Source organism: Alosa sapidissima, chromosome 18 (assembly GCF_018492685.1).
Source record: "Alosa sapidissima isolate fAloSap1 chromosome 18, fAloSap1.pri, whole genome shotgun sequence".
Taxonomy (NCBI): domain Eukaryota; kingdom Metazoa; phylum Chordata; class Actinopteri; order Clupeiformes; family Clupeidae; genus Alosa; species Alosa sapidissima.
The window spans coordinates 10,672,661-10,688,623 of NC_055974.1; the positions used below are offsets into that span (position 1 = coordinate 10,672,661).

Consider the following 15,963-nt stretch of genomic DNA (forward strand, 5'->3'; position numbering starts at 1 on the left):
TGGTAGATGCGTAGATGTAAGGGGGCTATGAGTAGGTTATTGTAACAACAAATCACAGTGAAGTCGGCTCACAGAAAAGTAACTGATAAGTCGTCCAGCTACACAAAGGTAACTGTTAAATGACTACAAATTCAGAAGTAGCCTAACTTTTTTTCGTTACAGAATTAATGTTTTGGGCTACAAGATGGCTTCCATGTTTTGCCTTTTTGGCAATTGACTAACTAGCCTACATTCCCCGCATAGGACATCAGCAGTAGGCTATTTCATATTCTCAAATGTTAGGCCTATCAGCCTTTTCCGGTTTGCGCAGACACACATTGTGGGACATTGCTGCTAAGTCAGTGAGGACAAATAGTGCTCCATCCCTGATGGTGATACAGTGGATATCCAGGGGTGTCCTAACAGTATTTTCACTTGACAGTCAATTCCTCTGAGTATCTCATATCACTAGCAGTTATTGGGTGAAGTGTGGGTCTGGCTCGTCAGGCTAGGTGAAGTAACCACTGGGTAGTGGAAATTGGGAAAGCCATGAGTTCGACTTTGGACTTCATGAAGCAACCGAGGGAAACAGAAGTATGTGACTGCCTGTGCAAACACTGGATTTAGCCTACACAGTTTTTCATAAATTGACACACAGGATCCTGTTCATGTTACGGTTACACACCACTTATGACCTTGCTTTTGAGTCTGTTAAGAGGCACAAACACGGTCTAGTACAGCGGCTAAGGCCAGATTTTTACCCGAATCGTTCAGTTTTTGCAGAAAGCACGAAACTTGGTACAGTTATAGTACTACCCCTAGTGATCAAAAATTGAAATGGACCCCAACACATAGCGCCCCCTAGTGGCCCCTATCTTGACTTCAAATGTGGCCGCCAAATATATGCCCTTTTTTCTACATTTATAATGCTATGCTGCTTTTAACACATAATATGACATCTATAGCCATCTTTCAGCATTATGAAATATATAATGAGACAATCATGCATAAATAATGGCAGACATGTTGGATTTTAAAGAAGTAGCCATACATTCTGACACTGAGTCAAAAACTGGGGTGCGTTTAGGCTATGTGTGAAGTTTTGACTGTGACTAAACCCTGCACTTGCCTGGACTCAATCCTTCTAATTTGCCCCCTAGAGGCTGGCATGCTAGCAAGGAGGCTAAAACCCATGCATGCTAGCGTCTCTTTAAGAAACATGCTTCCTTTTGGGAAATTAGCTATTTTGTCTTCTATCCTAGAGTTAGATAAATTAGTACATAGCCTACACCCAGTCATAGTTAGATAAATTAGTATATAACCCAGTCCAACACATCCTACTGTTAGCCTAATTCAATTGAGGTGGGTGGGGCCAATTAGCATATGCTAATTTAAGGATTATAGTGATTGTTTGAAAAGGTCCATTTTGTTTTATTGTAGTTTAACATTTTGCATCCCATAAAATGATTATGCCTGTCAATGAAGCTAATTTAAATACGTAATACCTTATGAGTTTAGCTCCCTCCTGACACATTAGGGCTCATGCTAGTCAGTGAACCAGCACTTTTAGGACACTTGCTAGTGCGTTCAGCGCCCAGTCCTTGGGTGTGCTTTGTGGTGGAAACACCAAAAGCTCAATACAGGTAAAGTTGAGGTTGTTCTGATATAGTTAAGTCCAAGACTTGCTTGAAGACCACTTTCTCCAAAAACTTTGACAAGAAAGAAGGGAGATAGGTCTGTAAAAACAGGAATGGTGGCAAATGATACTTTTTCCATCTTTATCCTCTGTGACTGATTTTTCAGTAGTTTCACATTTGGCTAGGGTCAGTGTCACTACTGGTAGCATAAGCCAGTACCTGGAACCTACAAACGTTGCACAGGTAGTCCAACACCTCCAGAATGGCACACCAAAACGTTCCATTGCTAGAAGGATTGCTGTGTCTCCCAGCGCAGTCTCAAGATCATGTTGGAGATTCCAGGAGACAGTTGCTCTAGAAGAGCTGGGCAGGATGGTAGAGGGTCCTTAACCCAGTAGCAGGACCAGTATCTGCTCCTTTGTGCAACAACAAACAGTGGGAGACCTGCCAGAGCCCTACAAAATGACCTCCTCCTGGCCGCTGGTGTGAATGTCTCTGACCACACTGTCAGACTTCATGAAGGTGGCCTGAGGGCCCAATGGCCTCTGGAAGGACCTATGCTCACTGCCCAGCACCGTGCAGCTCAGTTGGCATTTGCCATAGAATACAAAATTGGCAGTTTCGCCATTGACGCCCTGTGCTTTTCACAAATGAGACCAGGTTCACCCTGAGCACATGTGAGGTCTAAAGATGTCTTGTAATGCTGCCTGCAACATCATTCAGCATGACTGGTTTGGTGGTTGGCCAGTGATGGTCTGAGGAGGGATATCCTTGGAAGGACGCACACACCTCTACGGGCAAGACAACTGCACCCTCACTGCTCTTAGGCATCAGGATGAAAACTTCTGGGTTCCTCCTGGTGCACAACAATGGCTGGACACATGTAGCGAGAATGTGCAGGCAGTTCCTGGAGGATGAAGGCATTGATACCATTGACTGTCCCCCCACACTCCCCTGACTTAAATCCGATTGAACACCTCTGGGACATTATATTTTGGTCCATCCAACACCGCCAGGTTGAAACACCGACTGTCAAGGAGCTCAGTAATGGCCATGTCCACATCTGATACAGATAGGGGGATCAGATGGGGGATCAGATACCCCAGGACACCATCTGCTGTTTCATTAAGAGCATGCCCCGATGCCATCAAGCATGTCGGGGCCATACGAACTACTGAGTACCATCATGAGTTGCTGCGCTGAAATTCAAGCAAAATGGACTTGCCACGTAATTTTTTCCATTTAGATTTTCGGGGGGTCTTTTAATTCAGTCCTCTGTGGATTGATCATTTTCATTCCCAAATAACGAAGTGGCATCCTTTTGTTCCTAACATATTACCCAGTCCATATCAGTTTGAATCCTACCTCACAGGATGCTCGTTTAACGTATCATGGCTTGGAGAGCTGTCCGCACCTCACCATCCCACCACAGGGGTCTCCCAGGGCTCACTACTCCATGGGCCTCCTTCTCTTTGCTATCCACACCACTTCTTTGGGACAGATTATTTATTCGCACAGCTTCTCATACCACTGTTATGCAGATGACACATAGCTTTATCTATTCCACCTGATGACCCCTTGGTCTCGGCACGGACCTCGGATTGCCTCTCAGACATATCTTCATGGATGAAGGCACACCACCTCCAGCTAAACCTCTCAAAAAACAAACTGCTACAAACAGCTAAACCTACTGCTCCCACCTACTCGAATGCCCTCATACAGGCATATATGCTACCCCCCGACCATTGCGCTCTTTAGACAAACATCGTCTAGCTCTGCCACCGGTACGCTCAGGTCAATCCAAACTTTGTTCATCTGTTATTCCTCGTTGGTAGACGGCGCTACCAGTTCCTACTAGAGCAGGGACATCTCTCTCCATCTTCAAAAAACTCCTGAAGACCCAGCTCTTCAGAGAATATCTCCTCTCGTAGCACTACTTACAACTAGCTAATTCTAGCACTTACCACCTGACTTGACTGTATAAAAACAGCACTCACTGATGCACTTTTTCCTATTGTACTCTACCTTTTTGAATTGTTTTAAATTATTCTAGAATTGTTGAGAGAATTGTTTTAAAAGTGTTAAACTGTTTACCAGGTTGTAAGTCGCTTTGGCTAAAAATCCGTCAGCCTAATGTAATGTAGATATCCAGCATGATGTTTTTCCCCCATTGAGATCTGATGTGTTTTATTTTTTAAAGTGTATAATTTTTTTGAGCAGTGTATAGTAAGAGTTAAGGTTTGCTCAGAAAGAGAAGAAGGTAGAATAAGAATTTATTGATGATGTAGGTAGTTACTTCAATTAACCAAGATATAGAATAATTGTCTTATTTTCTTACACATAGTGGCCATATTGGAATCTTACCAGATTATACTTGATGCCTCGTATATTATTGAGGTTGTCATGTGATAAAATGACTGTTCAAACTTTGAAATTGTTTTTGAATGTTATTTCTATCATGAATAACAATAGAGATGGTCTATATTTTCACATTTTGTATCCGCCATATTGGATTTCAAAATGGCTAACATCAAGTTTGTTTGGAAATCATGTCAATAGCTTCCTTGACCCTAAAAATTGAGTGTTAGAACTTAAAAGACTTTTTTATCTTGTTTAATTTTGAAGTTGTATCAACAATTCTATTAAGAATGGTAGCCATATTTGAATTCAAGATGGCAGCCACTAGGGGGCGCTATGTGTTGGGGTCCATTTAAATTTTTGATCACTAGGGGTAGTAGTATAACTGTGCCAAGTTTCATGCTTTCTGCGAAAACTGAACGATTCCGGTGCTTAGCCGCTGTACTAGTCTGCCCTCATAGCTTTGTAGCATGTGTTAAAATGTCTCCTAATGTCCAGTATGAATCAATGAACCAATATCACCACTCTCATCCATTGTGTTTCACAAAGAAAACCAAAACATGACAGACAGAAGAAAATCTTTAAAATGTATTTTTACACAGGACATGTTATATTTAAACAGGGCAGCTATGGGAAGACACAGATGCATCCTTGAAAGAGGCCTGGTCCAAATCAATTTTTTGTCCTTGGATGAAAATTGTGTCTAGACAGCCCTCCATGTAATCAGAACCACTGTCAAGACCATCTTCTGAAAAAAAGTGAGTTTAAAATGTCCATGTTTACTACAATATGGCAGCGTACACCATGAATCGTATCTGTCATGATTTAATGAACATTTAAATGTTATGATAATCTTGGCTAGAGATTTGCCAGTTCAATAGTGGTTGATATTGATAGAATAAACTCACCTGGTACCCCACCAAAAGCAAGAAGCATTCCCTCATTCCACGCTGCCAAAATACTACTATAGTCACCTGACCTCAGATGAGATTCACTTGAAACGTTTTTTGTTTCAAAGGCCACTGAGGTTTTATGGATGATCACATTAAAGGAAATTAAGTCCTCATCAAACTTCTCATTTATGGGAGTGGTTTCTGTGTTTACTTTGAAAATCATCATCTGGAACAAGATAAAATCAGGCATATACAGTATGTGTAAAATTAGTGAAGACATAACATACATTTTAAGTAAATGGGGAAACATGCACAGAATCATTAGAAAACACTTTGCCTAACTCTAAATGCTAGCTGTGATATACTGTCTGGATAAGATTGTGTGGATTAGAGTGAATTAGCATTAATGGACACAAATGTGAAAACATGACATGATGAGATATTCAAAAATTGCTCATGTTAGTAGTGACAGCTTTTGTTATTTGGAAAGAGCATTTCATATGAGCAAGTAATGCAAGTGAATTAAGGCACTGAGGAGGGCCCTATCTTACACCTGGCGCATCGTTCCTATAGCCAGTCTTGTTCCTAGCTAACACCCAACGTGGTAATTATTATTTCGCTAAGGACTCATGATCACAAATTTTGATCACTGACCAAGAAAAAACGCTCTAAAGTGAAAGGTGCATGCAATCCCCAGCTATTTTGTCATGTAATGTAACAATTGGCGAGACCTTGGCAACAAGTCCCAGGCAACATGACTGGTCTGCTTGGATGAACGTCCTTTCTATTTTTATTCAGTCATTTAAATATTATTAGGATAAGTGTTTTTTTTTTCACAGTATGTTTTCGAATGTAACCCTGTGTCACTGTCTTGCGTGCAAGCAGATTCCTTCTGCAGAGATGTAGCCTACTCACTCGTCGTCAAAATACCGATAAGCAATTTGATTTTGCACTCCTTGCTCTTAAAAGGGAATGGCAGATGTCACTCTTATTGGTTTAATGGATGTTCAGTGTTGGGGACGTTACTCAAAAAAGTAATATGTTACAAGTTACTCGTTACTTCTTTAAATTGTAATGAAATTACTTTACTTCTTAGCCATTTTGGAAAGTAACTTGTTACTCATTACCGTTACTTACTTTTGAGTCGGAACATTCAAAGAGTTAGGCTACACTGTTAATATTTGCAATTTCAGGTTCCGCATTGGACAGCTAAAAGTAGCCTAGTAGGCCTACTTACATGCCTAACAATAGTCTATATTCATTTTGTCACCTTTGCTAAATTTTCCTTTTGTTTACTTTTATTTTACCATTATGTGTGTGTGCTTTAGCATCAGTAAAGCTTTGGGCTTCATTCAGCATCTTGTTCTTCCATCGGAAATGACTCCTCCTGCTGCCTACATTCTTTCTGTTTTTGTTTAGGAAACGGTTGAAGTTTTGAGTTAATGCATTAGGTAAACATTGTTTGCTGGTAACCCTTACATGCGTGCATTCTCACTCTCTCTCCAAAATGTGCCCGTCCTGTAGGCTGGCCAAGTGCATAGATCTGCTGCATAAAGTTGAACGAACAAATTTGTTTATTGTACAGAAAAATATAAATAGCCTGCTGTCAAGCAGTCAATTAGCTACAGTGCAGAGTTGGATGTAGCCTAGGGCAAATTAATTTACGAACCAGAACGTGGGCCATACTGTACAGTTGCCTAAGCCTCAATTGCTTGTAGCCTATTAAAAACGACTGCTAGATAGTTTAAATCGCCAACAACATTGTTTTTTGCAGAAGCCTACCCTAGGCTACAGATTATTTCTTAAAAGTTATTTCTCTACTAAGTATATATACTCTTTTGATCCTGTGAGGGAAATGTGGTCTCTGCATTTAACCAAATCCGTGAATTAGTGAAACACACTCAGCACACAGTGAACACACAGTGAGGTCACACTGCACAGTGAAGCACACACTAATCCCGGCTAAGTGAGCTGCCTGCAACAACAGCGGCGCTCGGGGAGCAGCGAGGGGTTAGGTGCCTTGCTCAAGGGCACTTCAGCTGTGCCTACTGGTCGGGGTTCGAACCGGCATAACCCTCCGGTTATAAGTCCGAAGCGCTAACCAGTAGGCCACAGCTCAGTTATCAAACAGGTGCTTTCTCTTTGTCATCCTCAAACTAAGCTAGAGATAGTAGAGAGACGTTTGAATAAATTAGCGTTTACGATTGACAACGCGATTGACAGCGTTGTGGTAAGTAAGCTATACTAACTTTGCAAACTTGAATGCATCAATTTTGAACAAAGTTGTGTAGGCTACACTGCGCCAGTTGTAGTCTGTATGAACAGTTTGTGCACAAACCACTGCTTTGATTTGCGTAGAGGAGGTGCGGGCTGACTTTGTAACTCGTTACCACCAACACTTGGATGTTACACCCCAAACACCCATGACTAATTAAGAAACATAAGAACAACCCTTTTGAACTATGCGCTTGGCACAGAGATCATTTTTACCACTCTTAAGATAACATATGTCGATTCAGACAAGCCCTGTTTATGCGCATCAGGTTCCAGACACACTTGGATCATTAAAATAGGACCCTGAGAGTCATTAAAGAGTTAAATAAAATAGACCATTTCTGCCATTTGTGAAGAGCATTTCATATGAGTAATTTATGGTAGTGAATTAAGGCACTGAGACTCTTAAATGAAATAGCTAAACAATCAATCTATTTCTGACCCCAGAGTTGGTGTCCTTAGCCACACTCAAGACTGTTGAATGTGATTGAAGTGACCGTAAGGAGAGTATGGTCCCATTCAAAGTCGTTGAAGATGTATTTACAGTTATGATGATCCTCTCTTCCTTTGGATCAACCCCAGGAAGATCTGTTTGCAGAAAGTTTTAGGTGAGTTAATATGCATAAATAGTAGCATTCTATGCTACTTTATACTTTCACTCCACTACATTTCAGAGGTAAACATTGTATTTTCCACCCCATCAGCTTTAGTTACTATAATTACACGTTTCCGCATTAAACAGGAGAAAAGGTGTTATGTGGAGTTGTTTTGTTTTTGTTTAAATCGCCCAAAAATGTCCCAGAGATAGCAACATAATGTAAGGAAACAACCGTTATGACGTAATGCCATAAACACCTATGCTCGATGTTGTCCAGATATTCACTGAAGTTAGCATACAAACCAGCTAGCGCCGGGACAGTTGTATACAATGGTATACCACATGTGGCCGCTATATTACCAATACCATGTTGCATTATGTTCAACACAACTCGTAGCCTACAGAATTCCACATAGCTCCTTTAAAGGCACCCTTGACAATTGTTTGACCTTAACATAAAGTTTACAAATTCATTTTGATGGCACATAACCTCATAACATGACAAACTGCACTTCTGCCTTGTTTGAGCGGCCCTCTAGGCAATTACCAACCTAGCAACTTTCTAGTTTGATTATCCAAAGCCAACCAAATCTGGTTATCACTTGTAACAATTTGGTAGCCAAGGGCAACCGGGCAACCATTAATGTCGAGCCCTGGTTGCTATGCTACAGGAATTCGGAGATCTGTTTCTACAGACTGATGTTGATGCATTCCCTCTATATTATATCGGAGTTATGTACTTTGTTGCAAAAGACGCATATTTAGTTTGTTTCTTAATGCGCTTCTCAACTGTGGAGGGACCCTGAGAGCAAATCTTGTTAAGGGGGCCTTTAAAGGTGGACGGGTATGGTTCTATTTGTTAGAGCACAGTGTTTGCGTGATATCTCCCAAGCAGGTTGAAAGATCACACCTGGCACACAATATTCAATGTTAAAAACACTTGAGTGCATGATATCTCCTACACGTGTTCAGGTATTTTCATCATTATTGACATTTACTCATCATACACTACATGTCATGATAAGGTACTCTAACTTCTGGCGTCAACTACTTCTTCCTGTTCTTTATTTATCTTTTATTTTAATTTCCATTCTGTTCCCTTCTCAAATTCCAACAGAACCGGTCCTCACCAGAAGTGTTGAAAATGGCGAGCCCAGTACCCGCGAAGAAGCTCCCTGCTTTGATGTTTGGAAAGCAAGACATAGCCGTCTTCCTTGGAGTGCTATCCCACAGAGTGCTGAGATTCAGCCAGCGGCCTCCTTTAACGCACCCATCCAGCAGAGGATTCAACTACCAACATGTCAGAGCAGGAAGTGACAAGGACAGGAAATGAGATGAGGAGAACTAGCCCAGAGGGATAAGTATGACTATAAGAATATAGTTCAGGATTTCCCTTTCAATAATTCCACCAATGACTAATACTGATTTGGAGGATTTGAGCGTAATACACACTGGGAGGAGAAGCTTCTTCTCGCTGACCAGGATGCCTCCGAGGGCTAACCGGATGTATCCCTCCTTTGATGTATCAGGCTCATGAGAGTGCAGGCCCATCGCCAGCTCCCGGTGGTCATCGACCTTCAGCACCACAAACTTTCCCTCGCTGTGGAGTTCAAGCTGTCAGGTACCCCAACACATAGACACAGTCAACAAACCAGATGCAACAAGAACACAAACTCATACTCAAGTGCGGAAATTTCTTTGCTGAAGATGCACTCTGCAATAGCTATAATAGGGGTCTATTGAAAACATCAGATTATTACCACTCAGGTAAACTATAGATTAAAAAGGGCCCTAAGATTTTAATAGTTCTATATAAAACAATAATTGACTACATAACATGTAGGAATTGGAAATCAGTGCAGAAAATTTGTAAATTAATGCTCAAAAATAATCACCAAATAGTCAGACCAAAGGTCAGGCATACCTTGTGCCAGAGGCCATCGTTTAGTTTGTGGCCACCTGCCACAGAGACCAGCACGTCTCCCTTCCCAATCTGCATCTCTGGGACACCATCTCGCAGAAAGAGAACAAACCAGTCTTCCCCATTGTCCGTGTCCCCATAGAATAAGGCACCCTCCGGATCAAAAGTCCGAAAAGAAAAATATGATGTGATGCTGTCCAAGAAAGGTAAAAGACAGGGTTTAAAATGAATCTTGCTACAAAAGAAAAAAAACAATTAGGTCACAAACTCAAATAAATAATCCTGTGAAGAAACAGACTAACCTTTCGATTTCAGAGAGTAGGTGACTTAGGCTCATGTAAGGAGTCCAGGTGTGTTCTCTGTTACCAAGATTGATGAGCCCTCCACCATCAATCTCTCCCCAATGAACAAACAGGAAATAAGATAATAGGACTACCCAGGTTTAAACCTCTTAATATGAGGTTTAAATATGAAACTACAAGAGTACTGGAGTTCCAGGTCAGATTAAAAAGCAAAAATGCAATCACTTCATGACAAAAGATGTTTCACGTAGTGCTATTAAATTGTCAGCACTTACCTTTTCTGTCACTGCATCCACAACAAGACTTCCTAATGGAACACACAAAGTCACCAAGGCCAACAACCCTAAAACAACTCTGGTGAGCCCCATTTCGGAAGAGATGTTGCGTTGTCCTCGTCTAGACCCACAGACGTCCAGTTGGACCCAAACCGACCTCACAGTGGCCTCTGGCTATTTACTGATTCCAGGTGATCCTTTGCCCTCAAGCTCACCAAGAAAGACAAATATGGCAATGTTAGAGGCAGAGACCAGAGAGAAAGCGAGAAAGAGAATGTCTGAGGGAAAGCCTAGTGTCTACTATAGACAATATTTCCTACTGTAGATAGTCATAGAATTGTTTATAGATGCATGGAATGTTTTTAAAGATGTGAAAAGAATTTGCATGTCTAGTTTCTCTGTCCAAAGCAATTAAATCATTATGTGTCTGACACACACTGATCTGATATAATATCTCTTTGATAAGCCAGCGGTTGTATACTGTTTACCACCTTGTTGTCATAACTGAAACATGTTTTCAGAAATAGAATGAAAATGAGAATGATTACAATTGAAGGGACTGTTTAAGTACTGTAGCATTACATATTCTGTGTGGCATGACATGCGACTTTCAGTCCTTGATCAAGTTGTATGCCCATACCACTTTCCAATACACACAGTATATTTAAAGGAACCATATGTAAGATTGTGGCCAAAACTGGTAGAGAGGTGTATAAATATACTGCAAAATACTGCTATAGTCACCCTCAATGTTTAACTGCTGCTCAGATTCACTTGAATCAGGTTTTCTTGCAAAGGCCACTGAGGTTTTTTCGATTATCACATTAAAGGAATTGAAGTCCTTATCAAACTTCAAAGTTATGGGAGTGGATTCTGTGTTTAATATGAAAATCATCATCTGGAACAAGAGAAAAAGGAGGCATACAGTATTTGTAAAATTAGTGAAGACATACTGTAACATACAGTTTAAATAAATGGGCAAACATGCACAAAATCATTACATAACATTTTTGCTTTAACTCTTTACACTGTGATATACCGTACTGCCTGAAGAGTTTAGAGTGGATTAGCATTAATGTGAAAACATGACATAATGAGACGTTCAGAAATTGTTCATGTTGGTGGTAGAACTGACCATTTCTGTCATTTCGAGCATTTCATATGAGTAATTTATGCTAGTGAATTGAGGCATTGAGACTCATTAATGAGTTGAATAAAATAGATGAACAATCAATCTGTTCCTGACCCCAGAGTCCATGTCCTCAGCCAGGCTCAAGACTGTTGAATGGGACTGAAGTGACCGTAAGGAGAGTATGGTCCAGAAGATGGATTTACAGTTATGATGATCCTCTCGTCCTCTGGATCAACCCCAGGAAGATCTGTTTGCAGTAAGTTTTAGGTGAGTTAGTGTGCATTGATAGTAGCATTCCGTGCTACTTTATACTTTCACTCCACTACATTTCAGAGGTAAACATTGTATTTTCCATTCCACCAGGACAAAAGCTGCTTTGTGGAGTTGGTTTTTTGTTGTTTAAAGCATCCAAAAATGACCCAGAAATAGCAACACAGTGTAACGAAACAACAAAACAATTATGACGTAATGTCCTAAACACCTATGCTCTGTGTTCACTGAAGATATTCACTTAAGTTAGCATACAAACCAGCTGTCTTCAATACCATGTGATACCACATGTGGCCGCTATATTAAATACATTGCATGTCAGTGAAAGAGTGCTGCGTGGGTCCATTCAAGACAACTCAAAGCCAACAGAATTCCATATAGTTTCTTTAAGGGTGGAAGTGTATGGTTCTGTTTGCATGATATCTCCCAAGCTCACAGCTGGCATGTTTTTATCACTATAATGGCTGAACTGATTAGTTGATAGGTTAAAGTTAAAAACCATTTCATATACAAATCAGAAATCTATACAGAACATTTGTAAATGAATGCTCAAACAATCACCAAATAGTCAGACCTAAGTAATATTAGGCTTACCCTATGCCAGATGCCATTGTTTAGTTTGCGGCCACCTGCCACGGAGACCAACTAGTCTCCCTGTCCAATCTGCATCTCTGGAACACCATGCCGTAGAAGGAGGACAAACCAGTCTTCCCCATCACTTCCCCATAGAATAAGACCCCCTCTGGATCAAAAGTCCGAAAAGAAAAATTTGACATGGCGCTGTCCAGGAAAGGTGAAAGACAGGTTTTTAAATTAATCTTGGTACAAAAGAAAACATAGATTAGGTCACAAACTCAAAAAAATAATCCTGTGTAGAAACAGACTAACCCTTGGGTTTCATTGAATGGGATGGAAACGTTCATAGCAGGAGTCCAGATGCAATCTCTGTTACCAAGATTGATGAGCCCTTCACATCGACCTGTCCCCAATTAGATTCCACTTTATTGTCATTGTGTAGAGTACAAGTACAGAGACAACGAAATGCAGTTAGCTTCTGACCAGAACTGCAAACCAGCAGAAAAGTGCCATGTTAACAGTATAGACAGGTAGTGCAGTGCAAACAATATGTATGAGAATGTAATAGGAAGAGAATTGGCACTGTCTGGTTACTTCCGGTTTCTGGACTGGTTGCAGTTCCTAGATTCCATGTGAGGGCGCTCACAAGCAAGCGCAGAATGCATGGAGGTCTATGGAGCTGTACCCCTCAATATCCACTTTCCTCTGGATATATTTTTTGTCTAGTAATTTGAATGTTGCATTCGAAAGGGGAGGCAAAGAAAATACACACTGTTGATTATTATATTTTTTAAAGTCATGTTATTGTTCTAAAAAGGCTTTCAAATATGTCAATGATGTCATTCATTTGCACAATGCTTGTGTGTTATGGGCAACTTGTTTCACATTCTCCTCCGAGCCGGCTTGTAATAAACCTGGGAGCGTCTCCCTTTTTTAACACATCTCAGTTCGGTTTTGTTTCCACGTCATTTGTAATTCTCACCACACAACAACGACCCAACCTGTAAGAAACGAAAAGGACATAAGTACTCGTTCATTCAACTTTAGATCTAAAATCCATATTGAACTTGCATAAACTACAATAAAATCTGTGAATCTTCCTCAACAAGCAGGTGAAAGAGATAAATTTAGCCGTCTAGCTCCATAGACCCCCATTCAATCTCGATCACAAGGAAATTGAGTGAATTCACATAGGAATAGGCCTACCGTGCTGGTTATTCTATATGTCTAAAGAGACAAGAACCAGTGTGTATGATCTGAGTGAAGGTATATATGTCCAATCTCCCTGCATAGGAGTATATTATATTTTATGTTGTATATATTATATATTATATATATATATTATATATTATATATATATATATATATATATATATTATGTTTATGTTGTCCATCCAGAGCACGGTGTCCAGGTTCTGAATTTCCCCCAGGGGTCAAGCCAGGGGTGGGTAAACTGCGGCCCAAGCACTTGAATCCGGCCCACCGAGCATTTCATTTTGTTATTAGGCTGCTCGCTATTTTTTTTCCTGCGATAGAGTCAACATTGGTTAGCTTTACTGTAAACTGCTTTTCACTCTTCCTAGAGAACGTTTACATGTCAATGTCAAAACATCATGTTACATAGAGATGATAGGCCTACTGTTTGTTATCTCCTTTTCAGCAGATCTAACTTAAATGTTATGCTAGGCTACTCCATTTTATTGGGAACGCGTCTGAGAGCGGCAGATTTCAGCTGGCATGTCATTATTGATAATTGATATCTCCTTTTTATAAGAAACTTGAAAGAAAAAGAAAGAAAAGACAGAAAGAAAGAATGAAGCCAATAGTAGTTCCCGCTACTGACCATTTATAAACTGTGAGAGGGCACAGCCATAGTACAGCACTATAGCGGGAGAAGTGAATTAGAAGATCATTGAGAACTGAACGTGAATTGTTCTTAAAGCAACAATGCACGATTTATACATTAATTACAAATTCAGTTAAACAGTCCACATTTTGAAACAAAATTACTTTTGACACTAAATGATAGGCTATAATTATTTATGTGTGTGTGTGCGTGTTGTTGTGGGGTGGAGAGGTGGGGGTGCGTGTTGTTGTGGGGGGTGCAGCCCGCCTGCCAATTTGCAAAACCCAATGTGGCCCTTGAGCCAAAAAGTTTGTCCACCCCTGGGTTAAGCAGTAGGTGTATTTGCTGACAAGATGACCCTTGCAAAATATTTGATTTAAGTTCTTCCGAGTAATCGGATGTCAGAGTTGCATGTGTGTGTGGGTGGGTGAGTGTGTGGTTTGTTGGTTGTGTAGGGGTGATAGAATGCAAAACCGAATTTACCACTTGACATAGTTGAGTAATGGCAGTTCAGTATGTAAAATAAACTTACAGGGAACTTCAGTTGGCTAGATGATCCAAGACGGCCGTATTTGCAGATAATCATTTGTTTGGCATGTCAATGCTTCGCTTTTGTTAAAGTTAGCAAGAAAAAGACACTGTACATAAAAAAGCTAAAAAAGCCTTTATTGCTTTATTGTAATCCCAAAACACACGAAATGTGTAAGCTATTGGACGTTGGCAAGTTAGCAAGCTAACTACACTCCACTGTTTTAAATGGACACGTCTTGTGTAATCTAAACATCTTTATGATAAACTAAGACTAGCAGTGCATTCCAAATAAAACTGTTTTAGCAATCGTGTTCCCTGTGAATTGTACACCCTGTGCAGTGGGTAGGGAGTAGGGAATACCGTGGAAGGACCTTTGGGATCGGAAGGCAACCTTAGCTAATATGCCCACAGCAAAATAATTGGTAGATTATAATTGCCACACCCCTGGGCGCAAGGTTTAATAAAAATGGGGCGCATGGTAAAAAAATCCTCACTTTATTGAGTGTAAAATAAGAATAAGCCTTGCATTGCGCTTTGCGCCACCGGTTGCACAATAATGCCCATAGTCACACATTAAAGCATTAACATCTTTGAATGTTAAGATGTAACAAGAGAGAACGGACAAGGCAAGGTTCAGGCATTGCCAAAGTCCTTTTAGGCAAGTCCTTCCAATCGGTGGCCATATCGCAGTGCATCTATTTCGGGCAGAACTGCACGTGCGCAAGGCTTCACTCAAGGATACTCTCCCAAGCAGCAGACTGGATGTGCAATGTATGCCGTGTCAATGTGTGCAGATACTAATACATGCAAACTTTTAATTTAAATGATTAATTATAAGAATTAAAAAAGTTGTCATAGAAACAGACACAACATTTTCCACCAGGACCCCCATACAAAACATTAGGAATTCCAATGATTTTAAACTTCAAACAAGTGTCCACCCACCAGGAGGAAGACGTTTGCCAATGACGCATTGGCCAGACTCTTTGCACGAAGAGAAGCGAAGTCACGAGACTGGTTTACAAGGCCATTGGAGGACATGAACATTCTCACAACAGCCCCTTTCAAATTACTCCCTACATAAAGGCATAATGCCTCTTCAGTCTTAAAATAGTAATGAAATCAAAAACAAGAATATAACATATAAACAGATAAGTGACTTAAAATAAAGAATGTTTTAATGGTTATTTACAATAAGCCACCCCTGCCCTGCCTAAAGACTAGGTAAAACATAATGACAGTGTTGCTGTTTATAAGATAAGGTTTATAAGATTTACATTTGTCTATCCTCTGTAAATGTCATGCTGAGGTGAGTTTAAAAGGTGTCACCTTTACGCTGCTCAGAACCTATTCTATCAATAGTCTTTGTGA

The 15,963-nt window shown here is 40.4% G+C and overlaps 1 protein-coding gene and 1 long non-coding RNA gene across 3 annotated transcripts; both read right to left on the reverse strand.

The window, feature by feature from the left end:
• Positions 1 to 4,548: 4,548 nt before the first annotated feature.
• On the reverse strand, positions 4,549 to 10,418 carry shbg (sex hormone-binding globulin). 2 transcript variants are annotated; one of them, XM_042070155.1, is made up of 8 exons: positions 10,238 to 10,418; positions 9,963 to 10,054; positions 9,664 to 9,853; positions 9,192 to 9,353; positions 8,870 to 9,029; positions 7,584 to 7,729; positions 4,883 to 5,093; positions 4,549 to 4,719 (listed from the first exon to the last, which is right to left on the reverse strand). In XM_042070155.1, the coding sequence occupies exons 1-8, from the start codon at positions 10,328 to 10,330 to the stop codon at positions 4,589 to 4,591; spliced, it is 1,185 nt and encodes a 394-aa protein (XP_041926089.1). In that variant the 5' UTR covers positions 10,331 to 10,418; the 3' UTR covers positions 4,549 to 4,588. The 2 variants fall into 2 exon arrangements, with proteins under 2 accessions (XP_041926089.1, XP_041926087.1); XM_042070153.1 differs by having other exon boundaries at positions 4,549 to 4,722; positions 10,238 to 10,417.
• Positions 10,419 to 10,987: 569 nt separating this feature from the next.
• LOC121690074 lies at positions 10,988 to 12,997 on the reverse strand. The gene is made up of 4 exons (XR_006024984.1): positions 12,528 to 12,997; positions 12,234 to 12,419; positions 11,484 to 11,616; positions 10,988 to 11,135 (listed from the first exon to the last, which is right to left on the reverse strand). It is a non-coding gene; the product is annotated as an uncharacterized LOC121690074 (long non-coding RNA).
• Between the last annotated feature and the right edge of the window lie 2,966 nt (positions 12,998 to 15,963).

Bases quoted from the DNA above. Each gene is read 5' to 3' on its own strand.
- shbg (XM_042070153.1), bottom strand. From the start codon at position 10,330: ATGGGGCTCACCAGAGTTGTTTTAGGGTTGTTGGCCTTGGTGACTTTG. The intron at 10,055-10,237 runs GTAAGTGCTGAC...CATTGGGGAGAG, and splicing joins TGGATGCAGTGACAGAAAAG to ATTGATGGTGGAGGGCTCAT. The intron at 9,030-9,191 runs GTGTGTATTACG...ACATGTTGGTAG, and splicing joins AGAAGAAGCTTCTCCTCCCA to TTGAATCCTCTGCTGGATGG.